This window comes from Cynocephalus volans, chromosome 10 (assembly GCF_027409185.1).
Source record: "Cynocephalus volans isolate mCynVol1 chromosome 10, mCynVol1.pri, whole genome shotgun sequence".
NCBI lineage: Eukaryota > Metazoa > Chordata > Mammalia > Dermoptera > Cynocephalidae > Cynocephalus > Cynocephalus volans.
The window spans coordinates 47,347,380-47,373,061 of NC_084469.1; the positions used below are offsets into that span (position 1 = coordinate 47,347,380).

A 25,682-nucleotide genomic window follows, 5' to 3' on the forward strand; every position below is an offset into this window, starting at 1 on the left:
GGAGTTGAAAGCCGTCCAGCCCCAGGACCACACACGCCGCCGCCTCGCGGCCGCGCCGCCCCCGCGCTCCCGGCCCTCCCCGCCCCCACCCACCCCACCCCCACCCGCCGCGTCCCGGGAGAACGGGGGCGGGGAGGGGGAAGCGGCGCAGGGGCCGGCGGCGGAGGGGTCTGCCGCGGAGGGGCCTCGCCTCTCTCTCCCGACACCCCGCGAGGCGCAGCGCCCCTAGGAGGTTCCGGCGCGGCCTCTGTCGGGCGGGCGGGGGTCTGCGCGGGCCGCGGCGGGCGCCCCTTACCTTCCACCCACAGCTCCTCCACGTTGGTCTCCAGATTCGCTGCCTTCAGTCCCACCGCGAAGGCCCCGAATATGAGGAGGCCCACGACCAGGAACTTGCCGCAGTTCTTCTGAATGTAACAACCCAGTTTAAATAAGAGTCTCTGAAACTTCGCTCGCAGCCACAGCGGCGCTTTCCGGCCAGTAGCCTTCCCCTGGGGACGAAGCAGAAGGCAGGGGTGAGCGCCCACGAGTCGCCCCGGGCTGTGGGACCCGGGCAGGCCCGAGGGGAGGCCAGCAGCCTGGGGCAGGGGACGGCCATCAATCAGTCGGGCTGCAGCGTGGGAGCTGCGCCTAGGGCACAGCCAGGGCGTCCCCACGCGCGGCGCGCGGGGCGGAGGGGCTGCAGCACAGGACGGGGGGAGGCAGGGACAGCGGGGGGCACCGGACACCAGCAATATTCAGGGGATCGCCTGGGAAGGGGGGGCCGTGTGATCCCAGCGATGGGGCCCACCGTGTAAGAATCGGCGACCCACGGCCCCCTCATCACCCGTCTCGGGGTGCCCCGGCGGGGACTGATGCTGGGGCGAGCGCGCGGTGGGACAGTGTGTGGCGGGGCCCCATCCGGACCCCGGCCCGGAGCGCTGGTAAGTGGGGGACCCACGTGGCGAGCGCGGCCGCCGGAGCTCACTCCCGGCGCGTTTGCAAAGCGCTGGGAGACGCTGTGTGAGCCGCATCAGGAAGTGGGGTGGCCATCTGCGACTTACAACACTTGTGCTCGGAAGAGGGCCGCCACATGGATCTTTCCCTCTTCTCCCTTCCCTTCTGGTTAAACGTAAAAGCCCGCCGAGCGCGTGCGCCGGGAGAGGGCCCGGGCCGGGGCCGGCGCCGGCGGGGGTCCTGGCTGCGCGCAGGCTGCTCCCGGCGGCGGCCTTTCCCCGGCGGGCCCCCGTCTGGGTGCTCGCCTTCCCCGGATTCCACACATTTCAGCCAGCCTCGTAAACACAATGAACCCGGCCGCTCGGCACAGCCGCACCGCCGATTTAAGGTGGCAGTTTGTTTACAACTTTCCCTTCCACCCCAGGGGTGCGCGGAGAGGCGGCTCGAGACCTGTTCAAGGTGGGGGCAGACGTCCTCTTCCGAGGATCAGCTTTAAGGGAGCAGAGATTTCACGTTCAACAAAAGCAAAACCGGCTGCCAAAAAAGGAAACCACCTTTATTTTGGCTCCCTCCCCCCTTCCTCTCTCCGCCTCTCTCCACTCCGCCTCCCCCTCCGAGATGCTCAGAAATGTGGCAGCGTTACAGAGGTGGAGGCTGCAAATAGGGGCAGGGGCGCGGGAGGAGGGAGCTCCCGGGCGGCAGGCGCAGGGCAGGGCACTGCCGCGGCCGCCCTCGACGTGGTCCAGTGTGGACCGCTCTGCAGCGATCAGGGAAAGGCACGCCGGGGAGGGCGTGTGCGCGCGCACGCACATGCACACGCACACACACGCGCACGGACACAACTACCCACACGCACACACATGCACATACACCCAAACACGCACACGCACGCACGCACACCCCCCCCCCTCCACCAACTGCGGACCTCAGACAGCCCTTTCCTCCCAGGACCGGAGGGAGGGTTTGAATTTTTCAATCCCCACTTGTCTGCTGCTTTTCCTAGAGAGGTGTGTGTGCGTGTGTTTGAGTGTGTGAGAGTGCGTGTGTGTGCGCGAGTATGTGTGTGCGTGAGCGTGTGCGCACGTGTGCGCGTGAGTGTGTATGTGTGCGTGACTGCGTGTGCGCGCGCGCGCGTGCGTGTGTGAGTGTGGCGGGGGCGATCCCCGAGAGGAAGAGGAAGGCAGAGGGAGTGGGAGTGGGAGGAGGAGAGAGTCTGAAATGCACCTTGGAAATCTGCTCCAGAGCGAAGGCGGCGTCGCAGTAGCTGGGCCGGTGCAGATAGTCCCGGTCCGGCGCGGCGGTGCGGCGCAGCCCCGCGGTCCGTCTGCGCCTCCCGCCGCTGCCCGGCCGGCCCGGGGCTCCGCTGCAGTCGCGGCCGCCCCGGTCCTGGGGCTCGGCGGCGTCACCAGCCGAGGCCATATTGCTGCCGCCGCCGCGGGGACCGAGGCTTCCCGGGCGGCCCGGCGCGCTCCTGCCGCCGCTGCGGGCTCCCGGCGCGCCTGGGCGCTTGGTTCGCGAGGACTGTGCTGGCCGCCGGCTGCTCGCGCTGGGGCTCCGGTTGACAGACCTGCTGTTGCTGCTGCTCACACGGCGGGCGCTGCTGCCGCTGCGGCCGCGGCCGCTGCCGGGGAGTCAGACCCTGCGCCTTCCATTGCCACATTGCGCGGGGGTCCCGAGGTCCGTGCGGCCGCCGCTGCCCACATCCAGTTCGCGGAAGGGCGAGAGCCGGCGCGCCGAGCCAGCCTGTCCCGCGGGCGCTGCCGCGGCGCTCCTCGCGGTCCCCAGTCCCTCTACCCGCCCCCCGCCCTGCGCCGCGACCCCTTTACTGCAGAAAGCGCCAGCAAATCGCCGCCGCTCCCGCCGGCCGCGCTGGCTCCCTCGGCGCCTCCCGGGTCGCCCGAGCGGCCGTGCAGGGCGAGCGCAAAGCCGCCGCCGCCGCGGGGTCCGAGGGTGCCCGGCGGGTCTCAGCGCTGCCGGGCCGGGGCAGCTGCCGCCGCTCCCGCGGCTGCTGCTGGCGGTGGCGGCTCCTGGAGCTGCTGCTCAGGCTGCTGGGCTCGCGGTGGCTGCTTGTTCCCGGACTCTGCTTTCTTGGGCTCCTCGCCGACCCGCTGGACCATTCTGCCCCCGTGCAGCGCTTCGCTCTCGCTCCCGGGACCTGGGGACTCCGCTCTGTGTGTGTGCAGCGGGCAGCGGCCGCAGCAGCTCCTTGATTCAATAGATGAGATGGAAGAAGAAAAAAAAGAACTCTCTCCATTTGGAGAAAAAGGAGGCGGAGGGGAGGGGGTGGAAGGGGAGCGAGCGAGCGCAAGAGAAAAAGGCTGCAGCTCCCGCCCCCGGGGCTGTCAGATGGCTTGGGTTTCTGCGACGCGATTGGCTCGCGTAGGGCAGAAATTACTCAGCAAACATGACTATTATTAGCTGCTTAGCAACAGCTCACCAAAGTAGAGAGACCACCCAGGTAGGCAACCCCGGTGTGTGCATCCCGGGCTGCGGGGGGAGCCCCCGACAGCGCCAGCCTTCTCGCATGCGATGCTCCCATCAAGGAATGCCCCCGCCTTTCCTGCTTATTCCTTTTCTTTCCGACAGTGTCTCCTTTTTGTGAGACGCCTTTTGCGCGCACACGCGCGCGCGCGCGCGCGCGCACACACGAGCATTTGCCTCGCGATAGACACGGGGGGAAATGCTATATTTTTTTAAGCGCTTAAACAATTTCTGAAATGCCTCAAAGAAAACCCTTTCAGAGGCACCTTGGCCTCAAGCTGCAGCAAATCCTGGGAGGTCCGGCTTGAATTCCCAGGCCTGCACCAGTAATGACAGGGTGGTGGATACTGCGCCAGCCTCTGCCAGATTTTTTTTTCCTCCTCTTTTTTCTTTTCTAAGTAAAGGGAGGATTTAGGCTCTCGCAGGGAACAACGCCTCGCATTAAGATAAACAAAATGGAAAGTTAAAGAGGAAAGCAAGGACGTTGGGAAAAGCCACCCTTTCCTAAAACCCCCCTGCGCCCTCCCCCCCCCATGAAAAAACAAAAAAACAAAACAAAAAACCCCATGACAGCACAATTCCGATTCGGAGGAGTCAGTGTTCTGTAAACGTGGAATCCAGACACCAAAGCAGTCTCGTGGAGGCAGAAGCGTTTTTATTTGAATCTTTAATGTGACATAACTAAAAGAGAAACAACAGAATCTTTTAACGACCCAGATACATGGAATTATTTCCTCGAGAAGTCGAGAGGCTGTCCTGATTATTTGGGGTTCATTTACCCCCCCTTTTTTATTAACCACATCCTTATGTAAAGTCAATTTTAAACGGATTTTTTTTTACCAAACACCGGCGTGCACCCTGTTATATTTAATAAAAGCGTGACGTAGGGAGGAATAAAGGCTTTGATGTTGAATTCATTTGAAGCAAATTGTGCGCGGATCGCAAGGATTTGTCCCGACGTTGCGTCTAGTGTCACCAAGACATCCTGGGGATTTGTTTCCCGTTGGGGAGGAAAAATATGCGACCCTCTGGGGTGGATCCTGGGGCCAGAGACAAATTACACTGTCTACACGGCTACACTTTTCGTTAAAAAATCTTTTTTTTCGGAAAGTGGAATGTGTTTTTACTTCTCAAGTTTTTAAGTTCGTCCCTGAGGTGGGAACCAGAATCACATTCGCTTTAGTGCTTTTCGGTATTTTCCCTTTTCCTTCATTTTTCTAAAACGAGGTTGCACTGCAGAGGTTCCGCGGGAGCGAGAAGCCGACCGAAGCCGTGAAATGGGGCCGTGTGGCTTTAAGATGCACACGGTGTGTGTTCATTGAAAAAAAAAAGAAGAAAGGGCAGGAAAGAAAGAAACCCAGATGGAGGGAAGAGGGGGTAGGAGCGGGGGAGGCGGAGCCTGCGCGGCCACGTGACCCCGGCCCGGGAGGCCTGTGTGCGCGCGCGCGCGCGCGGGGTTGCGTCCGCGCGCTCGCGCCCCCGTCTCCGGCCTCCCCGCGCCCGCGCAGCCCAGGCCGAGCGGGTGGGAGGGTCGAGCTCGCAGGGCCCGCGCCGGGCGGGCTCCTCGTCTCCGGCGCGGACGGACGTGCCGGCCGCGCCGTAGTACATTCCCGGAGGTGGACCAGCCCCCTTCCGCTGCCCAATGCCCGCGCGGCCTCCCGCGGCCCGGCCAATGGCTGCGCGCACGGGCCCCTTCCCATGCCGCGCGCGCGGCGGGCACCGGGGCGGCGCACGCGGCTCCCGCGGGGGCCCGGCCGCCGGCCTCCCGCTCCCCCTTCCTCCCGGCCCGGTCTCGCCACCTCCCCTCGCGCCTTCTCCTGCCTGCTTGCCCCGGGGGCTCTGCTCCCCGAGTCCCGGGGCCGCAGAACGCGCGCGGACCCTGGGGCGGGCCGGGTGTCCTGAAGCATACGGAGAGACAAAGGGGAGACGTGTCTGCAGGGCTTCGCGGGTCAGGAGGAGGATCCGGACTCCCGGCCAGCGCGGAAATTCAAAACGCCTAACTCCCGAGGACACGTGACTTAGTGAGCGGCTGCGGGAAGAGCTGCTAGAGCCCAGAGGGGCAGGCGATGAGAGTGACACGACACTGACGAGAACGCGCAGGAAGACCGGGCTCGTCTTGCAGCAAACCCTGGTCTTGATCCTGACGGGCAGCACAAAGCAGGAAGAGTGGCTTGCTGCGCCAGCTTTTCCTCCTGCACCGTTCTGCACGCACGTCGAGTCCAGCCGTTCCGTGCTGGCTCCCCTGGTGTTACGTGCTGCCTTTTTTATCCTTGAGCCTTGCTGTATGGCAAGGTAACCGTGGAGCCCTAGGCGCCTTGCTATGCTTGTTTTTTCGAATTTCTTTGCAGCGTTTTAAATCAAATCTTCGTCTTTCCTCCCAATCTTTGATTTATAGGAATTTCTGTACATCTGCGTGGGTTGTGGAACCCTAGAGCGAAGTGAGCGGCTACTACGTCCACGCAAGGGCCCCGGATTCCCCCAGCACGCAGCTGCACCCCCTTCTCGTTCTGGCAGCTCCCACATGCGCATCATTCAATGGCAAAGCCTCTTCCACTCGGGCTCGTTTCCCTGAGATGGACTTAATTCCTAAACGTTTCGAACATTGATCCCCGAGGTTTTCAGCGCCCTGAGCCCCCTGCCCGCGGTTTGATAGGTTAACTTTCCAGCATCTCAGACAATGGTCCCGGCCTGTACATCCTACCCATTGGTTACAGGACGCAATCCCGAGACTCGGCTCTAACAAGGGCTATCTTAATCTCCCCACCCCCCACCCGCCGCTTCCCCTGTGGTCTGCTTTTTTCATACACAGAGATGAATTACTTGGGGGATCTAATTGGCCTTGTTTCTGTAACGTTTTAAGAAAGGGAAGAGGAGCGAGTGTAAAAGGCTGCTCGACTTGGGTGGTCAGGGCTGGGGCTGCCCCCAATTTGCCTCATTGCTGATGCATGCGAGTGCGACATTCCCAGCGATAATGTTGTTCCTAATCAATCTGCCCTTATTTACATTTGTAAGCATTGTCGGCTTTAATATGCATGCCCTGTGCAGGGGACTGCTGCCCACACCGTGTTTGTTAACTTCAGCTAACCACAAGAATTCCCCAGACCTGAGATGAAGTTGGCTGAAGGAGCCAGGCCTGCTAAGGTGTCTGCTGGTGAGACAGGTACCTCGTGGGAGCTTGGGGCCTTATCAACCAGCAGGAGTTGCCAGCCTCTATGAAGCAATAGCTAAGTGTTCCAGTGTCCCATTCCAAGTAGAATTCATCTCAATGCATGAATTGTCATTTTTGTCTCCCCTTCATGACCCAAGACTTCTCATTGGAGTCTGCCCCGGCATTTTCCAAACAGATTCTTTGAACTGTCTGGATTCCCTCACATCTCCTCCCTTCTCTGTTCCAATACTTCAAATATCCATGGCTATGCCACACACATCTCAAAAATGACATCAGATTATCCAGATGATAAGATGACACTAAAATAAAACATCTGCCCTTTGTGTTCGGATGTTCCAGTGATAAGCAATTGTGGGAGCCAGACTAGGTGGAGTTATGAAAAATCACAGTGAGACTCAGTCTTTCGCTGGTTTATCAGGTCCAACCAAATGGGTCTTTAAAATCCAGTGTAAATTGGCTAATTTTTGTGGCATATAAATGAATAAAGGGGTAAAAATATTCCAGTAATTTGAAACTGGGGCCATTTACAATTTTGTCTATGAGTTTAATACTCTTCCAGAAATGCAAGGAATTGCAAACATTACATTAAGTTCACAGTATTCTTGTTGAGAAGGTGGGATGGAGAGAGGACTTGGGGGTTTGATGTAAATATTCTATTTATGCATGGGGAGCCCAGGATACAGGATGTCAGTGACGGGCCAGGGTCTGAGAAATTCAAAGCAGGTACCTTGGATAACAGCTGAGTTTTGACTCAAGCCAATATGCCACCATCCACCACGTTTTCTTGGCTCCCTAAGAATGCCTTATTATTTTCTTATTGGCAGCCTTTGTATTTATTTAAAAGGTGATGGTAGAAAATGAATCTAAAAGTTTTCAGGGAGGAGACAAAAAGATTCAGCCACAAAATGTAAAACCACTGGGCTTAATTCCCTTCCCCTTCTCCCTTCCACCTTCAGTTTCCTCCCCTTATCCCACGAGTAACCCCCCCCCCCAGCTGGAGGAAAAGGAACAGCTCTAGCCAACTTGTCAAAATAATGCTGCTAATTACCCCTGATCTCCTTTAATGGGAAGCTGCGCCCAACTCCACAAAGGAGTAAATGAAGGGACTAAAGCACAAACCCTGGAGCACTGGCATTTTTGAGCTTACAGTGAGCTGGGGGTGGGGAAGGTGGCAGAGGGGAGATGTCCTGAGAAGGTCCCAGAAATCTCCACGTTGATTACTCTAGTTTTAAATACTAGCTTGAAAGGGGAATTAGACTTTACGCAGTATCAAAAACTGTTGGTATTCTCTTGCTAAAACTGTCACCAACTGCAGAGAGAATGTTCAGAGGCTATAATGAACTTGAAAGAAAACACAGCATTGACCCTTGTATTGATTCCCCCTTCTCTAAATATCTTCTTAGCCACCCTGCTTTTACTCTAGTGGATAGAGGTGTATTCTCGAAAGACCCAGACTTTGAACATTTATTTTTTTGGTCCATCCCTCTCTCACCTCATCTGTACCTCCCACTCTAATATATCTATATCGAGCTTTGTATTTGGCAGAAGGCACACCATTCATTTCAATGATCTCTGCCATTGGGTCTTGCATGGAAAAGAAGCTGAGCAACGTGATCCCTTTGACCCACTGCTGGAGCAACAAATTTATTAGAGATATAGGCATGAGAAATGAAAGGGAAGTAAAACAATTCCAGCTTATTGTGTGTCTTTCTTTCATACTGCTAATCCGGTTTACACATCACGCCTACACGTCTCAATAGGGCATTATACACTGTGGCAGAGGCTGGAGAAAATAAAAGGTGTGTGTGTGTGTGTGTGTGTGTGTGTGTGTGTGTGTGTGTGTGAGAGAGAGAGAGAGAGAGAGAGAGAGAGAGAGAGAGAGAGAGAGGATAAAAACAGGGAAGACACATTTTAATCCATTTTGATTTACCTTGTCAGTTTTCCTATCTGTAGAAAGTTGAAGACAATTTGTAAAACAGCGTTTTTGCCTTTCACAAAATAATTCCAAATGGCGCTAACTCCTGTTCAAATAGCTTGTCAGATTATGAGTGCATTATAACCAGAAGTTGGATACACCTCTCACAATGAGTTTGAAACGAAGCTAATAACCCAACTTGAGGATGGACGTACTAAAGTGGTGGGGCCTATCCGTGTCCACCTTGATTCAACATTTTTAATTTCAAAAGCTCATGGGCTCAAAGGCATTTTACAGCCTTGGGGAAGGAAGCTGGGTGACAACTGGAACACACACGAGCTCACCATCGGAAGCCCCTGTTTTACACCATGGGTACACAAGGCACCTGAGGCAACAATGTATCCTGAGGTACCACCCAGAAACAATAAGTTACAGTGACAAAGGATGACACCAGAAAGCATTGTCTTTCTTTGTGGAGGCAATTATGCATGTTAAACTACTGCAGCTAAAAAACAAAACAAAAACACCAAACTCACACAGAATGCTGAAAAAGGACTATTGTGGTAGTTCAAGACCTCAGTGATCCAAGTATGAAATGCTGAGAGCCACCCGTTGTGAGCCTTTCCGTCCAGTTCCTTCGTATTTCTCTTCCCCAGCGAGGAAGGAAGGAGGGAAAGGAAGGACCATGATGTTGTCTCCCAGGTGCGGGAAGACAGAGGTCTCTGGGCATCTTCCACCGACAACAGCCCGTACGGTTCTGCTTGGGTGACAGAAACTGAGATCAGGAGACTTTGGACTTACTGCTCACCCACACACTAGCCATCATTTCACACATGAACTTACGTAGAGACACAGCACATGTCACCTAGAGGCACAGTCTCTGGGGGTCCTGGGGTCCCAGTGTTGGCACCGGCTTTACAAGGGTCTGGGTGGACCCGGCCCCCCGGGCTGGCCTGCAGCGCGCCTGGCTCGCTCGCAGCGGCCCGGCCGCCCAGCTCCTTAATGGGCGCAGGCAGCAGAGCGCCCGGGCCCGTGGGCGCCGAGCACACAGCTCTCTCCTGCCCGCGGCCCCTTCTCCCCTCGCTCTGGGTGTCCCCTCCCGGGCTCCCGCCCTGCCCCCGGCGCTGTCACTGTCCGCACCAGCCCTTCCGCCGCCAGCTCTGCCTCCACTTGCGAGTCAGTAGCCACCGCCAGGCTGATGGGCAGAAGCCAAGGTGGCGACCCTGCCAAGCGTGACGACGGGCTCCCAGGCGACCCCCTCCGTGGGGATCCCCCCTCGAGCCGTCCCCCGGCCCGTCCCCGCCCCGCGGGCCGGCTTCCCCCGGCCGTGCGAGCCAGCGAGCGAGCGTGGGGACCCGGGACCCGCCAGCCCCGCGGCCCCGGCGCGCCCGGCCCTCCCGCCCAGGCCCGGCGCTCGGCGCTCGGCGCTGGCTGGTCCGGCCGCGGCCCGGGCGCGCGCCGCGAGGGCGACGGTGGCGGCGGCGGCGGCTGCACTCACCATCGCCGGCCGTCGGCCCTGGCCGGAGCGCGGTGGCGGTGGCGGTGGCGGTGGCGCGCACGCGGCGCTCGGGCTTCACATCAGCTCCGTCCCCGGCCCCTGCCGCCGTCCGCTCCCCCGTCCTCTCCGGTCTTGCGTCGTCTCCGCCGGGCCTCTTTGTCTCCCCCGTCGCCGCCGTCTCCTTCTCGGGCGTCCTGTCCTCCTGCGTCCTCACAAAAGGCACGGAAGGTGTCAGCGCCCCGGCGCGCGGGGCGGCCGCAGGCTCCCGGCGAGCGCAGCGCCGACGCACAATCGCAAGCCTGTTCCTATTAAGCAGCTCCATGGCCCTCGGCGTGGGTGGTCCGCCGCGCCATAGGCAGGACCTGTCAGGGCCACGTGACGCGCCCAGCACTCCGCCGCGGACGATACAGCCGCGAAGCGGAGCGAGCTCGCCCAGCGTGCGACCCGCGCGGCGCTCCCCGCCCCCACGCGCGCTCGCCAGCGTCCAGCCCTCCGGACGCGACCCTGGGGACCGGCCGGCGCAGCCGCTCGCCTCGGCGTCCCCAGCATTCCGGGGGTGCGCGGGGGGCTCCCGAGCGCGCTGTCCCGGCGCTTCCCTGCTCACGTCCCCACGGGAGCGCTGCGCAGTCGGGGGCGTTCGAGTCCACGGGCCCGCAGGCCGAGCGGGGGGGCGCGGAGCCGGGGAGCCGGGCGGGTCACCAGGGCCTCCGGGGAAGGCTCGGCGCGACGCCACGTGTGTGCGTCCGTGTCCCCAGAAGCCGCTGCTTCCCGAGACACCGAGGGGGCGTCCCGTGGACACCTGCGGCCTTTCCCCCCAGCTCCTGTGGTCTGGGGTGTGCCACCCAGTGCTCCCACCCACGCTGCCCACCCGCACGGGGCGGGGCCGGGCGACCGGGCCGCACGAGGGTGTCGGTGGGTCCCGTGCCCAGCGGTGCTGAGCCTCCCGCCCTGAGTGGAAACGTCCTGCTCGGGAGAGCCCCCGCCACAGTGTGTGGCATTTTATCTGCCCCAACCCGCCGTCGCTAGACGGTGTTTCACTGGTGCCGTTTCAAATGGACCACAGGATGAATAAAGACGCGTCACACGGAGGAGAGCAAGGCCGAGGCGGCGAGGAGACCAACACTGTGGAGGCCTAGCTAGTCGGCCCCCCCAGAAGGCCAGCCTTCAGGCCTGGGCGTGGACGCACCCACGTGCCGCTAAGTAATAGTAATGACCGTCGTCATCTTCGCCATGGTCCCAAGACTGACAATTTACCTCCCTCCCCCAAAGATGGTGAAACCACTCTTTAATACGGTCATCTGAACTTCCAGCACGTTTGTGTTTGAGATGCCTTGAGGTGCCTTTGGTAATTAAATATTGAAATCCCTGGTGCAAAACGTTGTTTCCTACCTATTGACTTTACTCAAAAATGGACTCAAATGGGTATTAGCTGAGCATGGATCCCAAGTCATGATAATTGTAAAAAGCAAACACCACACCAATATTTCCCTTGGAAACGCTTTCCCCTATTTTTTGGTGTCATATCAAAGGACCCTATTTATCCATAGATGTGGGTGGGGTGAGGAAGAGGAAGATAAAGGGAGACGAAAAAAGAGAAACAGCTGAGCAAAGGTGCATTTAAATGGGCCACCATGTAAAGTCGCTAGGTATGCTCGTTTTTGTGGGAAGATTCCCACAGAACTTGTGGAATTTGCTGTTCCTAATTAAAACAAAGATCCTCATGCAAGCACTCTTGGCTACAGGCTCCTTTTGAGTTGTGGCCAAAACTGATAATGAGTGTGGACACTGGTTTTGTGGGTCCTGAGGCTTAAACAGGTTGCAGGGTAGGGTGGGGGCTTCCTTAAGAACTCAAAATCACAAACAGAACATTAAGTAACAGAGCTGGGAAGGGCCTGGGCAGTGGGAGGCCTTGCAGCTCCAGGAGCAAAGAGCCTCCCTTGAGAGCACAGAGCAGGGAGACGGCAGAACTCCCCAGCATCTGTGGTCTTGCACGTCTACACCGTCCATTAGTTAGGACTATATGTGATAATGTTAACCATATTCCAGTCAAAGGCTGTACGACTGGGAGCAAAGACGACTTTGGGTTGAGTAGAAGTTTTTGGAGCTGTAGTGAGGCAGGGAGAAGAAAACCTTTGGTGTTGGAACCTAACAATCCAGAAAGGAGGGGAACCCACTGAAAATGCTCTCTCCCAAGACCGACCAGTCCTTCTTTTCCCTCCTTTGAAATCAATCTTTGCAAATTATGTCAGAGCTGTGCCTCTCTTCTCTCCACTCGCAGATGCTGGAAGCGTGAGTTGCATCCCCAAGTTGGAGATGTGTGTTGGGTGGGGCGTGGGGTGGGTGTTACCTCCTTGTGTTTCTCTGAGACTCCCACCAGGGTGGGCTCTCTCTCACGCAACAGCTGCCTCCGCCCTTCTAAAGTGGCTTGTGCCTCATCCCTTCCTGCATGACCTGCTCCAGTGCTGCGCAGTTGGATAACCCATGTAGCATGGCGGTGTCAACGACTGACGGGCTATCAGACAGCCCAGCTCAACTCTAGCCGGCCCAGTCAGATAAGCCAATAAGCAGCCTGCTTTTAATGGCCGATGACGTGACTAGACAACACTTTTTTTTGCCTGTTAACTTGGGCTTTTAGAGCCATACACAGAGGAATAATTCCAAAGTTGCAGGTTTGGGGGCAGGACCAGATGGAGATTGGGGCATGGAGGAGGGTACAATAGAAGGACGTTTGAAACAGGTCTGAAAAGAGACCACAGGGGTGTGGCCAAATCTGTTGATGGGCAAGATGATCTCCGGCTCTGTTTGTTTTTCTGAATATTGTTGGTACTTGAGATACAGTGTTACCCTATACCATCCACACACGTGCACACGAGCATGTGAGTGCACACGCCCTTCATCTGCAGTGTCCCTCCTCCCTGGCTCCCATGCAACAGGGGCGCCTGAGCACTTGTATCTGTCCCCTCCCCACAGCGACCCCCAGTAATTGGAAGGCCTTCAAGTGAATAACTGAGGGTTCAGAGGAAACATTTGCCCACATTTAAGAAGCATCTCCCCTTCAGGATGAATGTCACTCTTGCACACAGTCAGTGGTCATACCACACAGGCCACACCTCAGGTGTGGCCGTTCTTTGACAGATCCTCACAAGCATTCAGGCATTCCAATTCTAAACTACCTGCCACCCCAGCCCCGCCTCTTCCCTGTCAGGAAGATATTCCTAAATCAAACTAACCTGTTGAATTAGGGCTTTGAGGGCTGGAGGGGTAATAAATACTCAAAGCTGCCTGGTTGTTGCAACATAGAATTAGACCCGGACGAACACTGAATTACAATGGTAAGATGCCTTGAAACAGTCAAAAGAATAGTCTAAAGAACAGCAACAAAAAGAAGGAAAAGAAAAACCAGAACAAACAGCTTGGAAACAAAAGGATGGAGTAAAACCTGGAATATCATAAGCCAAAGGCTCTGCAGGACTCCATTACTGAGGAGTAGGAAGGCACATGGGACGGTTTGTGGTGTTCAAAAGGTCAGATGATAATTTTGGGACAAGAAGAGCTAGAGAGAGATAACTGCAGATCCCCCATCTCAAAAACTACAACTCTCTCAAGCTGCTGTTCCTGCAACTGATGTGCACCCAGCACGTGCCGCTGGCTGCTGTCCACGCATGGGTGAGACTCCTGTACGTAGAGCACCCGCAGGGCTGCCGTGGAAAGGAAGAATGTGCCGAGAAAGTGCAAGGCAGAGGGGCCTGGGACACGGGGTGTGGGCGTGTGGCCAGGGTGCCAGTGGTGAGGGTGCCAGGTCCGGAGCAGTAGCCCGCTGCTATCAGGCAGGTCAGAAAAACGATCACAAGGTTCTAACTGTACCTGGGAGGACTGAATAAAGATGGGAGATGCAGTAAATATGAAAAACAGCCTGATGAGAGGCGCTGCTCACACGACCGTGTCGTCGCTGCTCAGAACTCCTCGTGCGTTTGAAGATGGATGGGAAAGGTGCAGAGCTGACATTCACCTCCTTAAGCCGCATGACTGGAAATGTGGGGCTGGATCAGAACTTATCTTCACTCTATGAGTGAAGGAGGTTGTGTGAAGAGAACACTTATCCCAAGTGTGTGAGGTTTTTGGAGGGGAGTGGAGCCGTGCGGGAGAAGCTGACGCCCCTGAGCTCCCCTCAGTGCGCTGTGCTCCGGGGGCTGCGTGCAGGACCTGCTGGTGGCTCTGAGGACCTCCTCCCCATGCGTACAGCGGTGTCACTCCTCATGTTGGCGAGGTGACTCCCCCGAAGGACAAGGGCCTGGAAAGAATGTGTTTCTGTTTCCTGACAGCCTGCACGGGAGGGCACGGGGCAGCGGCCATTTTCCAGTTGTTGCGTGAGGCCTGTCTGGCTGTGACCCTGCCCTGCCGGCCGTGCCCCACGCTCGGTGCCTCCCCTGCCACACCTGTACTCGTGTGCCAGGGCTGCCATTACAAAGCCCCACAGACTGGGGGCCTAACCAACAGAGACTTACTCTCTCCCAGCTCTGCAGGCTGGAAGTCAAACATCAAGGTGTCCCCAGGCTTTTTTTCAGCTGAGGCCTCTTTCCTTGGTTTGCAGATGGTCACCTTCTGAATGTCTTCACATTGTCATCCTTCTGCGTGTGTCTGTGTCCATATTTCCTCTTCTTATAAGGACACTGGTCATATTGGATTAGGGCCTACCCTAATGACCTCATTTTAACTTAATTATTTCTTTCAAACCTCTCTCTCCAAATATAGTCACGTTCTGAGGTACTAGTGGTTAGGACTTCAACATATGAATTTGGGGTGGGGACACAATTCAGCCTATAAAAGCACCTGGATATTGAAAATCTCTGGCTTGGATCTGAACGGCAAGCTCATCTCTCAGCCCTGAGGTGTTTGGAGGCAGGAGTCAGCGGGCTGGCCTCTCATGCTGAAAGGACCTGGCCCGCCTCCCCCAGGCACTGGTCCACACCTCCACTTAGCTGACACTGCCTGACGCATTTCCTAGGAATGCTGGTGGTCTAAGAAAATGGCTTTAGGCACCCCGTAGAACTTGCCCCCCACAAAGAATGAGCACTGCTAGGCTAATGACAAATCTGCCTTTTTTATTTATTGCACTGTGTTCCTTAAGGCAGTGGTTTCCAAGCCTGGCTGCTCATCGGAATCACCTGGGGAGTTTAAAAACAAAAACAAAGAAACAAAAACAGATTCTTTGCCCTCACCCCAGAGCTATAGAACCAGAATCTCAGCCCTGGGGAATCTCAGTATTCTTAAAAAGAATCCCCCTAAAGCAAGTATAGTAAAATGGTAATGGTAGGATCCAGGTGTGGTTATACGCTGGTGTTCACTGTGAAACTCACAACTTTGCTGTATGTTTGAAGTTTTTCATAATACGATGTCAATAAGAAAATAAAAGGATACCCAGGTGATTCCGCTGTGGAACTACATTAGAAGACTGAAGGGACACTTGATTAATTTATAAATATGTTCTTTATGCTGTCCTCATTATGGTACTTGTCACATTGCATTGTTGCTATTCATTCATCAAATAAAAGACTTATGAGCTATAGGTACATTCCCTGCTAGGAGCTGGGAATTTGGGGGATAAAAAAACCTACCGTCTTTAAAAATGCCATGAAATGCCATTTTATACCCATCAGATTGGCAAGACTGGGAAGTCTGGCTACAGCACGTGTGAGCAACCCTCTGAAACAGCAAGAGCTGCAGGCACTGCTGGTCTGAGCATGGATTGGCTCAATTACTTTAGGGAAATAACTTGGCATTACGTAGAAAGGCTGAGTCCCACTCCTAGGAACATCTCCAGGAGGAACCCTTGTCCATGTGGCCTGGGACATGCGTACAAGAATGTTCACAGCAGTGCTGTTTGTAACAGCATAGAACTGGACATGGCCCAAATGCCCATGAAAGTAGAAAGATAAATGAACTATGGGAATTCACGAGATGGAATTCTACAAAGAGGTGAAGAGAAACAAGCCACGGCCGTCTTGTACCAACATGGATGACTCTCACAAACATAATCTGGGGTGAAATACCTAGATCAGAAGCAAGTCTCAAAAGAACACACACATAAATTCCACTTATATAAAGGTAATATGAATAAAGAAAAGCAAGGGAATGAAAAACCCACTAGGGGAAGCAGTTACCTCTGAGGGTGCAGGAGGCCAAGGCATTGGCGAGCTTCAAAAGTAATTCATTTTTGTTCTTCAAAATTAACATACAAGGTGATGATAACACTTTTGATTGTATGATCTATTTTGCAAAAAAAAAAAAAGAGTGACAGACTGCTTAAGAAATATTCAGTTACAAACAAGCATTGGCTAGGAGGAAGTGGAGAAGGTGGCTTACAAATTGTAGCTCATTATTTGCTTACACAGGTGAACACTTCTGTTTAGCTTCATGGTTTGAAACAGCCAGCGACCCACCTTCACTAAGCTGTGACCTCCTAAGGCATGACCCCGCCCCCCCGCACATCTGCAGACACACAACTGTATTTGCCCACAAATCGCTTCCTCTTGATAACCCTCTTCCAGTGTTTCTAGTTTTTCTAATTTCTAGTTTCAACTTTTTATGTCAAAGCAATAGTAAAACACGAAATATGAAAAAATGTCCTATTCACAGCACCCAAAATATTTTTTGGAATTCTTATAGCATTTCTACAATATTTCTGTGAATCTGGAATTTGGAAATAGGTGAATTTAGAGCTAAAGAAATGTTAATATACCAAATCAATTTCTACCAAACATGATTAAATTGAGATCTTGCTGGGAAAATAGTGCTCTAAAATATGGTCTAAAATCCACCATATTATATTTACTGTATTATAAGTAGTTAAGAGCCACATATCTTGGAACAAAATAGAAAATCAAGATGAAAATTTTAAAACACAAGGCACGTGAATGAAAAATCTTAGAGAAAACTTATCTGTGGTCTGGGAAATAGAAAGTTGAGTTAACATCCTGTAAAGATAATGACTGAGAATGGCTATTAGAGAGAATTCAAGCTATTATCCTATCCTTCCTTCATCAGATTAAAAACATTCATATAGTGAGACTGTTCCTGAACTTCTGCCTTTGTTGATGTCATCTGCATCAGTTAGGACTGTTTTTGGTGGCATTCACAGAACTGGCATGGCTAAAACAGGTAAGAGTTGCTTTTTCTCATGTTACAAGAGGTCTGGAGATAGGTGATAGACTCCAGGGCAGGTGCAGTGGCCTGTGATGTTGTCATAATTCAGTCTCCTTGTACCTTCCCACCTTGTCATACTTAGCATGTGGTCTTCTCAGGCATCAAAGATGATGGCATTCCCTAGGCATCATATTCATGCTAGAGGCAGGAAGAAGGGCAAACTGTGCTTGCTCATTTAGTTTGATACTTCTTATAAAAAACAATTGCCTTCCCAGAACCCATGCCCAGTGGATTTCCACTCACATCTCATTGGCTAAAATTGTTCACACATTCACACCTAGCTCCAAGGGAGTCTTGGAAATTGGGTTATTTAGTAGGATATATCGCTGCTTCTAATAAATTCATGGCTCTGTTGGAAGAAAGAAGACCTATATGGAGGATAGGAAGTACAGGATGTTTACCTGAATCAGTTAATTAATAATAACAGTAATGGCAAATAACGTTACCTCTCATACAATTTTTGTTTCCTGGGAAGAACAGTGTTCCAGCACAATACTGTGCCATAGAAGAAGGTCTGAAAGCTCAGAATGAAGCCTTTGGTCTACCATCAAACAGCTATTGACCAGGAGTGTACTCTTCACATCTCTTGACCTGTATTTTCTCATTTATAAAGTGAAAGTGTTGAATTAGCTCTAAAACTTTTTCTTTATCTCAATCACCAAGTACTTGGGTTAGGATTTTGGCGTTATCAATTCCTGTGGAGGCCCATAACGATGCCTTAAAAAAAAATTATCAAAGTTGGAGTCAGAGGAATGAATCTGGTGGAACTCCGTGTGGGCAGTTGACTGAGAGTCATATATAGCTATGTTAGAGTTCCAAAAAATCACACAAATTAAAAAGAATCAGCGAGGTGGCATAGAATCAGAATCCATTTTAGGAAAAATTAAGACATTGATCAAACACTGTTTAGAGAGACCTGTGGTAGGCAGAAATAACGATCCCTCAGAGGTGTCCATATCCCGACTCCTGAAACCTGTGTACATGTTACATTACCTGGAAAAGGGGACTTTGCCAATGTAGTTGACAGTTAAGGACCTTGAGATGGGGGGATTATCCTGGATTATCTGGACTGGCCCAATGTAATAGGAAGGGTCCTCAACAGTGAAGGGAGGACTGTGGAAAGATGGTGGACTAGAAGTTCCCAGGGCGAATTCCTCCTGCAGAAGACCAGAACAGGCCCACCACTACCAATGCCACAGTTGCCGGCACCATTGTCTGGTCCCAGGACTGTCGCTTGCCTTACTGCAGAGAGGTTCATTCACTCCCCACTGCTGCTGCCTGCAGCATGGCCCCCGCTAGTGCTGCTGCTGAAGACACTGGTAGCCGCCTGTGCTGCATGCAGCCCCCACCCAAGCAGCTACCATACAAGGCACCCCGGCGCTGCTGCTGCTCCAGGGACACCATCCACCACACCAGACACTCCGGTCATGCACCACCACCCCCACAGCCGCTGCATCAGCCACCTCAGCTGCACATAGGTCCCCTGCATAGCTGCTGCAGCAAACACCTTGCCTGTAGCACCAGGCACCCTGGCCATGCATGGGACCCAACACTGCTGCCCACTTGACTTCATTGACATGAAAAGGTTCATGAGCAGAGCCACTGGAAAGAAGAATGAGGAAAGAGAAACCCTGCCCAGGGTCACCCATTCAATCTGAGGAGTTCCAGTATACTCCAGAGCACCTATCAGGGTCATTGGATACTTCCTGGGTGCCAACAAGCCTGCCCAAGAGTGATAAGGTACCCAGGCACTTCTCTCAAGAATTGGATAACTTGCCCATGTCCATGATGACCCAACAAGGTGTCACTAACCTCAGCAAGGAACACTAAGTGTCCCAGCACCTAGGCCACAGAAGCACTCAAATGCCATTGCAACATTGAATACAGATGAAGGAATCACATGGAGATTCTGTATCTACCCAGAACCAATACTGAAACACATTGCTCAAGGGTCAACATAAAACACATCTACAGGAGGAAGCCTCTCTCCACAAAGCCCACTCCAGAGTCATAGAAGAAGCAACTGCTCTACCATATTACCAGACACCAATGTAGGGATATTAGAAATCTGAAAAAACAAGTAAATATGACACCACCAAAGGAAGAGAATAATTATCAAGTACTGGACCCAACAGAGCAAGAAACCTTTGAAATGATTGAAAAGGAATTCTGAGCAACAATCTTAAGGAAACTTGTATCTCAATGAATTAAAGAACACTCAGATGACACAACAAAATGAGAAAAACTATCCAGGATATGAAGGAGGAAATTTACAATGAGATCAATGCCTTAAAAAAGAATGTAGCAGAACTTCTGGAACTGAAGGATTCATTCAATGAAATAAAAAACACAACTGAGAGCTTAAGCAGTAGGGTAGAGCAAGAAGAAAGAATTTCTGATCTTGAAGACAGGCTTTTTGAAATAACCCAGGTGGACAAAAAAAAAAAAAGGAAAAACGAATTTTAAAAAATGAAGAAAATATAGATGAGCTAGCAGACAACCTAAGTGCACAAACATCCTAATCATACATGTTCCAGAAAGGAAGGAGAAAGGAAAAGACATTGATAACATATTCAATGAAATAATAGCAGCAAACTTCTCAAGTATAGAGAGGTACATGGACCTTCAGATCCAGGAGGCTCAAAGATCCCCAAACAGATTCAATCCCAAAAGGTCCTCTCTGAGACACATTATAGTCAAACTGACAAATCTCAAGGACAAAGAATCCTAAAAACAGCAAGAAAAAATGTCTAGTCACTTATAAGGAGTCTGCATCAGACTAACAGCTGACTTCTCAACAGAAACACTACGGGCCAGAAGAGAATGGGATGATATATTCAAAATACTAAAAGAAAAAAACCTGCTAGTCAAGAATACTACACCTAGCAAGGCTATCCTTCAGAAATGAGGGAGAAATAATGTATTTCCCAGACAAACAAAAATCGAGAGAGTTCATCACCACATGAGTAGCCCTGCAAGCAATCCTCAAGGTAGTCCTACATCTGGAATCCAAAAAGAAGATAATCACTACCATGAATACACAAGAAAGAACAAAACCCACAGGTAAAACAAAAATGCAAGTTAGAAAGAGAAAGAAACTAGATCTTACTACCCCAAAAAACAAACACCAAGGAGAATAAAAGGGGAAGAAAGGAAAAAAGTATTTAAAACATTCAGAGAGAGAGAGAGAGAGGAACAACAATCGCAATAATATGTTGAACTCTTAGAAGGAGAGAACCCACGTGCACAAACATCCTAACTAGAACCATGGTTACTAGAGATGGGAAGGGGGATGGGAGAAGGAGATGGAGGGAAGTTAATCAGAAATTGGTTAACACGCATGAAGAATGATCACATATTGTAGTGATGAATAAGCTAATTATCCTGATTTGACCATCACACATTGTACGCAACTATTGATAGTCAACTTTATACCCCACAAATATGTATAATAAATTATTTTTCAATAAAAATAAATAAATGACTAAATAGATAAATAAATATGATATCCAAAAAATTAATAAAATGTCAGGGATAAGACAATATCTTTCAATAAAATGCTAAACATAAATGGATTAAATTCCCTACTCAGAAGACACAGACTGACTGATTAGATCAAAAAGATAGACCCAATTATATGCTGTCTTCAAAAGACTCACCTCACCTGTAAAGATGCACACTGATTAATAGTGAAGAGATGGTAAAAGATTTACCATGGAAATGGAAACCAAAAATGAGCAGGACCACCTATTCTTATATTGGATAAAATAGACTTTAAACAAAAACCACAAAAAGAGACAAAGAAGGCCACTATATAATGAAAAAGGGATCTATCTAGCAAGAAGACATAACAATCATAAACATATATGCACCTAATACTGGAGCACCCAGATATATAAAGCAAATACCTAAAGAAAGAGATAGACCCCAATATGATAATAGTTGTGGACCTGAACACCCCTCTCTCAGCATTGGACAGACCATCCAGGCCAAAAATTAACAGAGAAATACAGGAATTAAGCTACACTTTAGACTAATTGGACTTGGCAGATATCTACAGAACATTTCATCCAACAACTACGGAATATACATTCTCATCAGCACAGGGAACATTCTCCAAGATATACCACATGTTAGGTAACAAATCAAGTCTCAACGAATTTTAGAAAGTTGAAATCATTTCAAGTATCTTTCTAGACCATAGTGGATTAAAACTAGAAATCAATGACAAGTGAAACTCTGGAAACTATACAAACACATGGAAATTAAACAACATTCTCCTGAGTGACTAACCCTATGGGTCCAAGAAGAAATTAAATATGAAGTCAAAAAATTTCCTGAAACTAATGAAAATAAGGACACATCATACTCAAACCTGTCAGATATTACCCACTAAGAGGGAAGTTTTTTTGCAATAAATGCTTACATCAAAAAAATAAAAAGATTTCAAATAGACAATCTAATGCTACGCCTCAAAGAAGCAGGAAAACAAGTACAATCCAACCCCAAAACTAGTAGATGGAAAGAAATAATTAAGATCAGAGCAGAACTAAATGAAATAGAGACCCGCCAAATAATACAAAAGATCAATGAAACAGAAAGTTGGGTTTTTTGAGAAGATAAACAAAATAGACAAACCATTGGGTAGGCTAGCTAAAAAAAGAAGAGAGAAGACCCAAGGAACGAAAAGTGGAAATGAAAGAGGAGGCATCACAATCAATACCACAGAAATTCAAAGAATCATTAGAGACTACTATAAACAACTATATGCCAACAAATTTGAAAACCTGCAGGAAGTGGATAAGGTTCTGGACACATACAAAATACCAAGACTGAACCAAGAAGACATAGAAAACCCAAACAGACCAATAACAAGCAATTACATTGAAGCAGTGATTAGCAGTCTCCCAACAAAGAAAAGCTCAGGACTGGATGGATGTACTGCTGAAAACTAGCAAACCTTTTAAGAGGAATTAACACCAATTCTCTTCAAATTATTCAAAAAATTTGAAACAGAGGCCATTCTCAAATTCATTCTATGAGGCCAGCATCACCCTGATACAAAAACCAGACAAAAACACAACTAAAAAAGAAAACTTAAGGCCAATATCTTTATGAACATAAATGCAAAAATCCTCAACAAAATATGAGCAAATGGAATACAGCATCACATCAAAAAAAATTATACACCATGAAAAAGTAAGATTCATCTGAGGGATGCAAGGATGGTTTAACATAAGCAAGTCAATAAATGTGATACACCACATTAACAAAATCAAGGACAAAAACCATATGATTATCTCAACAGACAAAGAAAAAGCATTTGATAAAATTTAACATCCCTTCATGATAAAGACTCTCAGGAAATTAGGTAAACAAGGAAAATATCTCAACACAATAAAAGCCATATATGAGAAACCCATTGTCAATATCATCCGGAATGGGGAAAAGTTAAAATCTTTTCTCTTTGGAACAGGAACAAGACAAGGATGCCCACTACCACCACTCTTGCTTACCATAGTATTGGGAGTACTATCCAGAGCAGTCAGGCAAGAGAAAGAAATGAAGCACACCCAGATTGGAAAAGATGAAGTTGAACCGTCTCTGTTTGCAGATGACATGATCCTATACATAGAAAAACCTAAAGACTCTACGAGCAAACTCTTAGTGCTGACAAATGATTTCAGTAAAGTTGCAGGATACAAAATCAACATGCAAATATCAGTAGCATTTTTATACTCCAACAGCAAACTAGCAGAAAAAGAAATGTAAAAAATCTAGCCCATTTGTATTAGTCAGCAAAAAATAAAATACCTAGGAATAAATTTAACTGAGTAGGTGAAAGATCTCTACAATGAGAACTATAAATCACTGCTGAAAAAAATTAAAGAGGACACAAAAAGATGGAAAAATATTGCATGTTCATGGATTGGAAGAATTAACATTGTGAAAATGTCTATACTATCCAAAGCCACCTACAAATTCAATGCAATCCCCATCAAAATACCAATGACATTCCTCACAGAAAAAAAAAATTCTAACATTCATATGGAACAACAAAAGACCCAAATAGCTACAGCACACTTGAGTTCCCCCCAAAATAAATAAATAAAGCTGGAGGCATTACACTACCTGACTTCAAATTATACTACAAAGCTATAGTAACCAAAATGGTGTGAAACTGGCATAAAGACAAACACTTGGACCAATGGAACAGGATAGAGAATCCAGAAATCAACTCACATACTTACAGCCAACTGATCTTTGACAAAGGCACCAAGAATGTACATTGGAGAAAAGACCGCTTTTTCAATAAATGGTGTTGGGAAAATTGGACATATATATGTAGAAGAATGAAACTAGACCCATATCTCTTGCCATGTACCAAAATCAACTCAAAATGGATTAAAGACTTAAATATAAGCCTTGAAACTAAAAATTCCTAAAAGAAAACAGGTGAAATACTTTAGGAAGTAAGACTGGGCAAAGATTTTATGAATAACACCTCAAAAGCACAGGCAACAAAAGAAAAAATAAACAAATGGGATTTTTATCAAACTAAAAAGCTTCTGCATAGCAAAAGAAATTAACAGAGCAAAAAGCCTACAGAGTGGGAGAAAATATTTGTAAACTATGCATCTGACGAGAGATTAATATCCAAAATATACAAGGAACTCCAACAACTTAGTAAAAAAACAAGTAATCTGACTAAAAAATGGCAAAAGAGATGAATAGTCATTTCTCAAAGGAAGGCATAGAAATGGACCACAGACACATGAAAAAATGCTCAACATCACTAATCATCAGGGAAATGCAAATCAAAGCCACATCGAGATATCATTTCAGGCCCTCCTGCAGTTCGAACTCGAGCCCTGGCCTCTTGCCTTCCTGCCTGAACCGCATGAGCTTCACCACCTGCTCCATCACCTTCTCCACCAACTACTGGTCCCTGGGTTCTGTTCGGGCGCCAGCAGCACAGCCAGGGTCTATACAGTCGTAGGGGGCTTGGGCTCCCACATCTCCGTGTCCACTCCACCACCTTCTGAGGTGGCTGGGGATCTGGAAGCTTGGCCACAGGGATGGCTGGGGGTCAGGTGAGAATGCGGGGCATCCAGGGTGAGGAGGAGACCATGCAAGACCTGAATGACTGGCTGGCCTCCTACCTGGACAGGGTGAGGAGCCTTGCAGTCCGCCGAGACTGGAGCTGCTGAGATGACACTCACGGAGCTGAAGTGCACAGTCCAGTCCTTGGAGACTGACCTGGACTTGGTGAGAAATCTGAGGGCTAATTTGGAGAACGGTCTGAGGGACATGGAAGCCTGCTACGCCAAGCAGGTGGAGCAGCTCGGTGGGGTCCTGCTGTACCTGGACTGAGAGCTGCACAGACCTGGGCAGAGGGGCATTGCCAGACCCGGGAGTAGGAGTCCCTGCTGAACATCAAGGTCAAGCTGGAGGCTGAGATCACCACCTTCCAGTGCCTGCTGGAAGACAGGGAGGGCTTCAGTCTTAGTGATGCCCTGGACAGCAGCAACTCCATGCAGACCATCCAAAAGACACCGCCACAGGATGGTGGATGGCAAAGTGGCGTCTGAGACCAGTGACACCAAGGGTCTGAGACTTTGAGGCTGCAGAAGCAGGGTATCTTTTGGGGAACAAGAGATCAATAAAACTTCAGAGGTCATTGGACATCAAAAAAATATAATAAATAAAAGAGATATCACTTCACCCCAGTTAGACTGACTACTATAAAAAAGACAGAATAACAAATGCTGGTGAGGATGTGCAGAAAGGGGAATCCCTCTACACTGTTGGTGGGACTGTAAACTGGTGCAGCCTCTATGGAAAACAGCATGGAGTTTCCTCAAACAGCTACAGATAGAACTGCCATGTGATCCATCAATCCCTCTGCTGGGTATATACCCAAAGCAATGGAAATCATCATGTTGAAGGGACACTGTACTCACATGTGTATCACAGCTCTATTTACAACAGCCAAGAGTTGGAACCAACCTAAATGTCCATCGTCAGACAACTGGTTAAGGAGAATGTGGTATATCTACACAATGGAACACTACTCTGCCATAAAAAAGAATGACATTCTGCCATTCACAGGAACATGAATGTAGAGAGAAATACAAAAATCACAATAGTTTGCTGAACTTTCAAACGGAGAGAACAGAGCTGTGGTTGCTAGAGGAGGGAAAGGGAGAGTGGGGGTGGGGGCTAGTGAGAAATTGGTCAAGGGTCACAAAGAACGATGACATTTCATAGTGGTGAATATACCAATTATCCTGATTGGATCATCACATATCGTACATAGGTATTGATATTCAACCCTGTACCCCACAATTATGCATAATCAGTTATGTTTCAGTTAAAAAACAAAATGAACAGTGAAGGGAGGTGGAAGAAGAGGTCAGAATGATGTGGTGTGGGGACTTGACCCACTGTTGCTGGCTTTGAAGACGGTGGCCACAAGCCAA

The 25,682-nt window shown here is 50.2% G+C and overlaps 2 protein-coding genes across 3 annotated transcripts in view; both read right to left on the minus strand.

The window, feature by feature from the left end:
* The window catches only part of PTCH1 (patched 1), a 55,194-nt gene extending 52,841 nt beyond the window's left edge, over positions 1-2,353 (minus strand). For both annotated transcript variants that reach the window (XM_063109653.1, XM_063109654.1), the window contains exons 1-2: positions 2,158-2,353; positions 296-488 (exon numbers count right to left, since the gene is read on the minus strand). In XM_063109653.1, coding sequence (XP_062965723.1) covers positions 296-488; positions 2,158-2,352 — 388 coding nt within the window. In that variant the 5' untranslated portion in view covers position 2,353. The remainder of the gene's footprint in view (positions 1-295; positions 489-2,157) is intronic.
* A 402-nt stretch (positions 2,354-2,755) lies between these two features.
* LOC134387368 (collagen, type I, alpha 1a-like) lies at positions 2,756-14,254 on the minus strand. The gene is made up of 7 exons (XM_063109855.1): positions 14,237-14,254; positions 13,629-13,869; positions 9,781-10,944; positions 9,639-9,721; positions 9,342-9,496; positions 4,818-5,554; positions 2,756-3,138 (listed from the first exon to the last, which is right to left on the minus strand). Exons 1-7 carry the CDS (start codon positions 14,252-14,254, stop codon positions 2,756-2,758), a joined length of 2,781 nt encoding a protein of 926 aa, XP_062965925.1.
* Positions 14,255-25,682: the final 11,428 nt, after the last annotated feature.

Bases quoted from the DNA above. Each gene is read 5' to 3' on its own strand.
- LOC134387368 (XM_063109855.1), bottom strand. The intron at 9,722-9,780 runs GCTCGAGGGGGG...CACGCTTGGCAG, and splicing joins CGGGGACGGGCCGGGGGACG to GGTCGCCACCTTGGCTTCTG. The intron at 5,555-9,341 runs GTAAGTTCATGT...GCTGCCCGTCAG, and splicing joins GACATGTGCTGTGTCTCTAC to GATCAAGACCAGGGTTTGCT.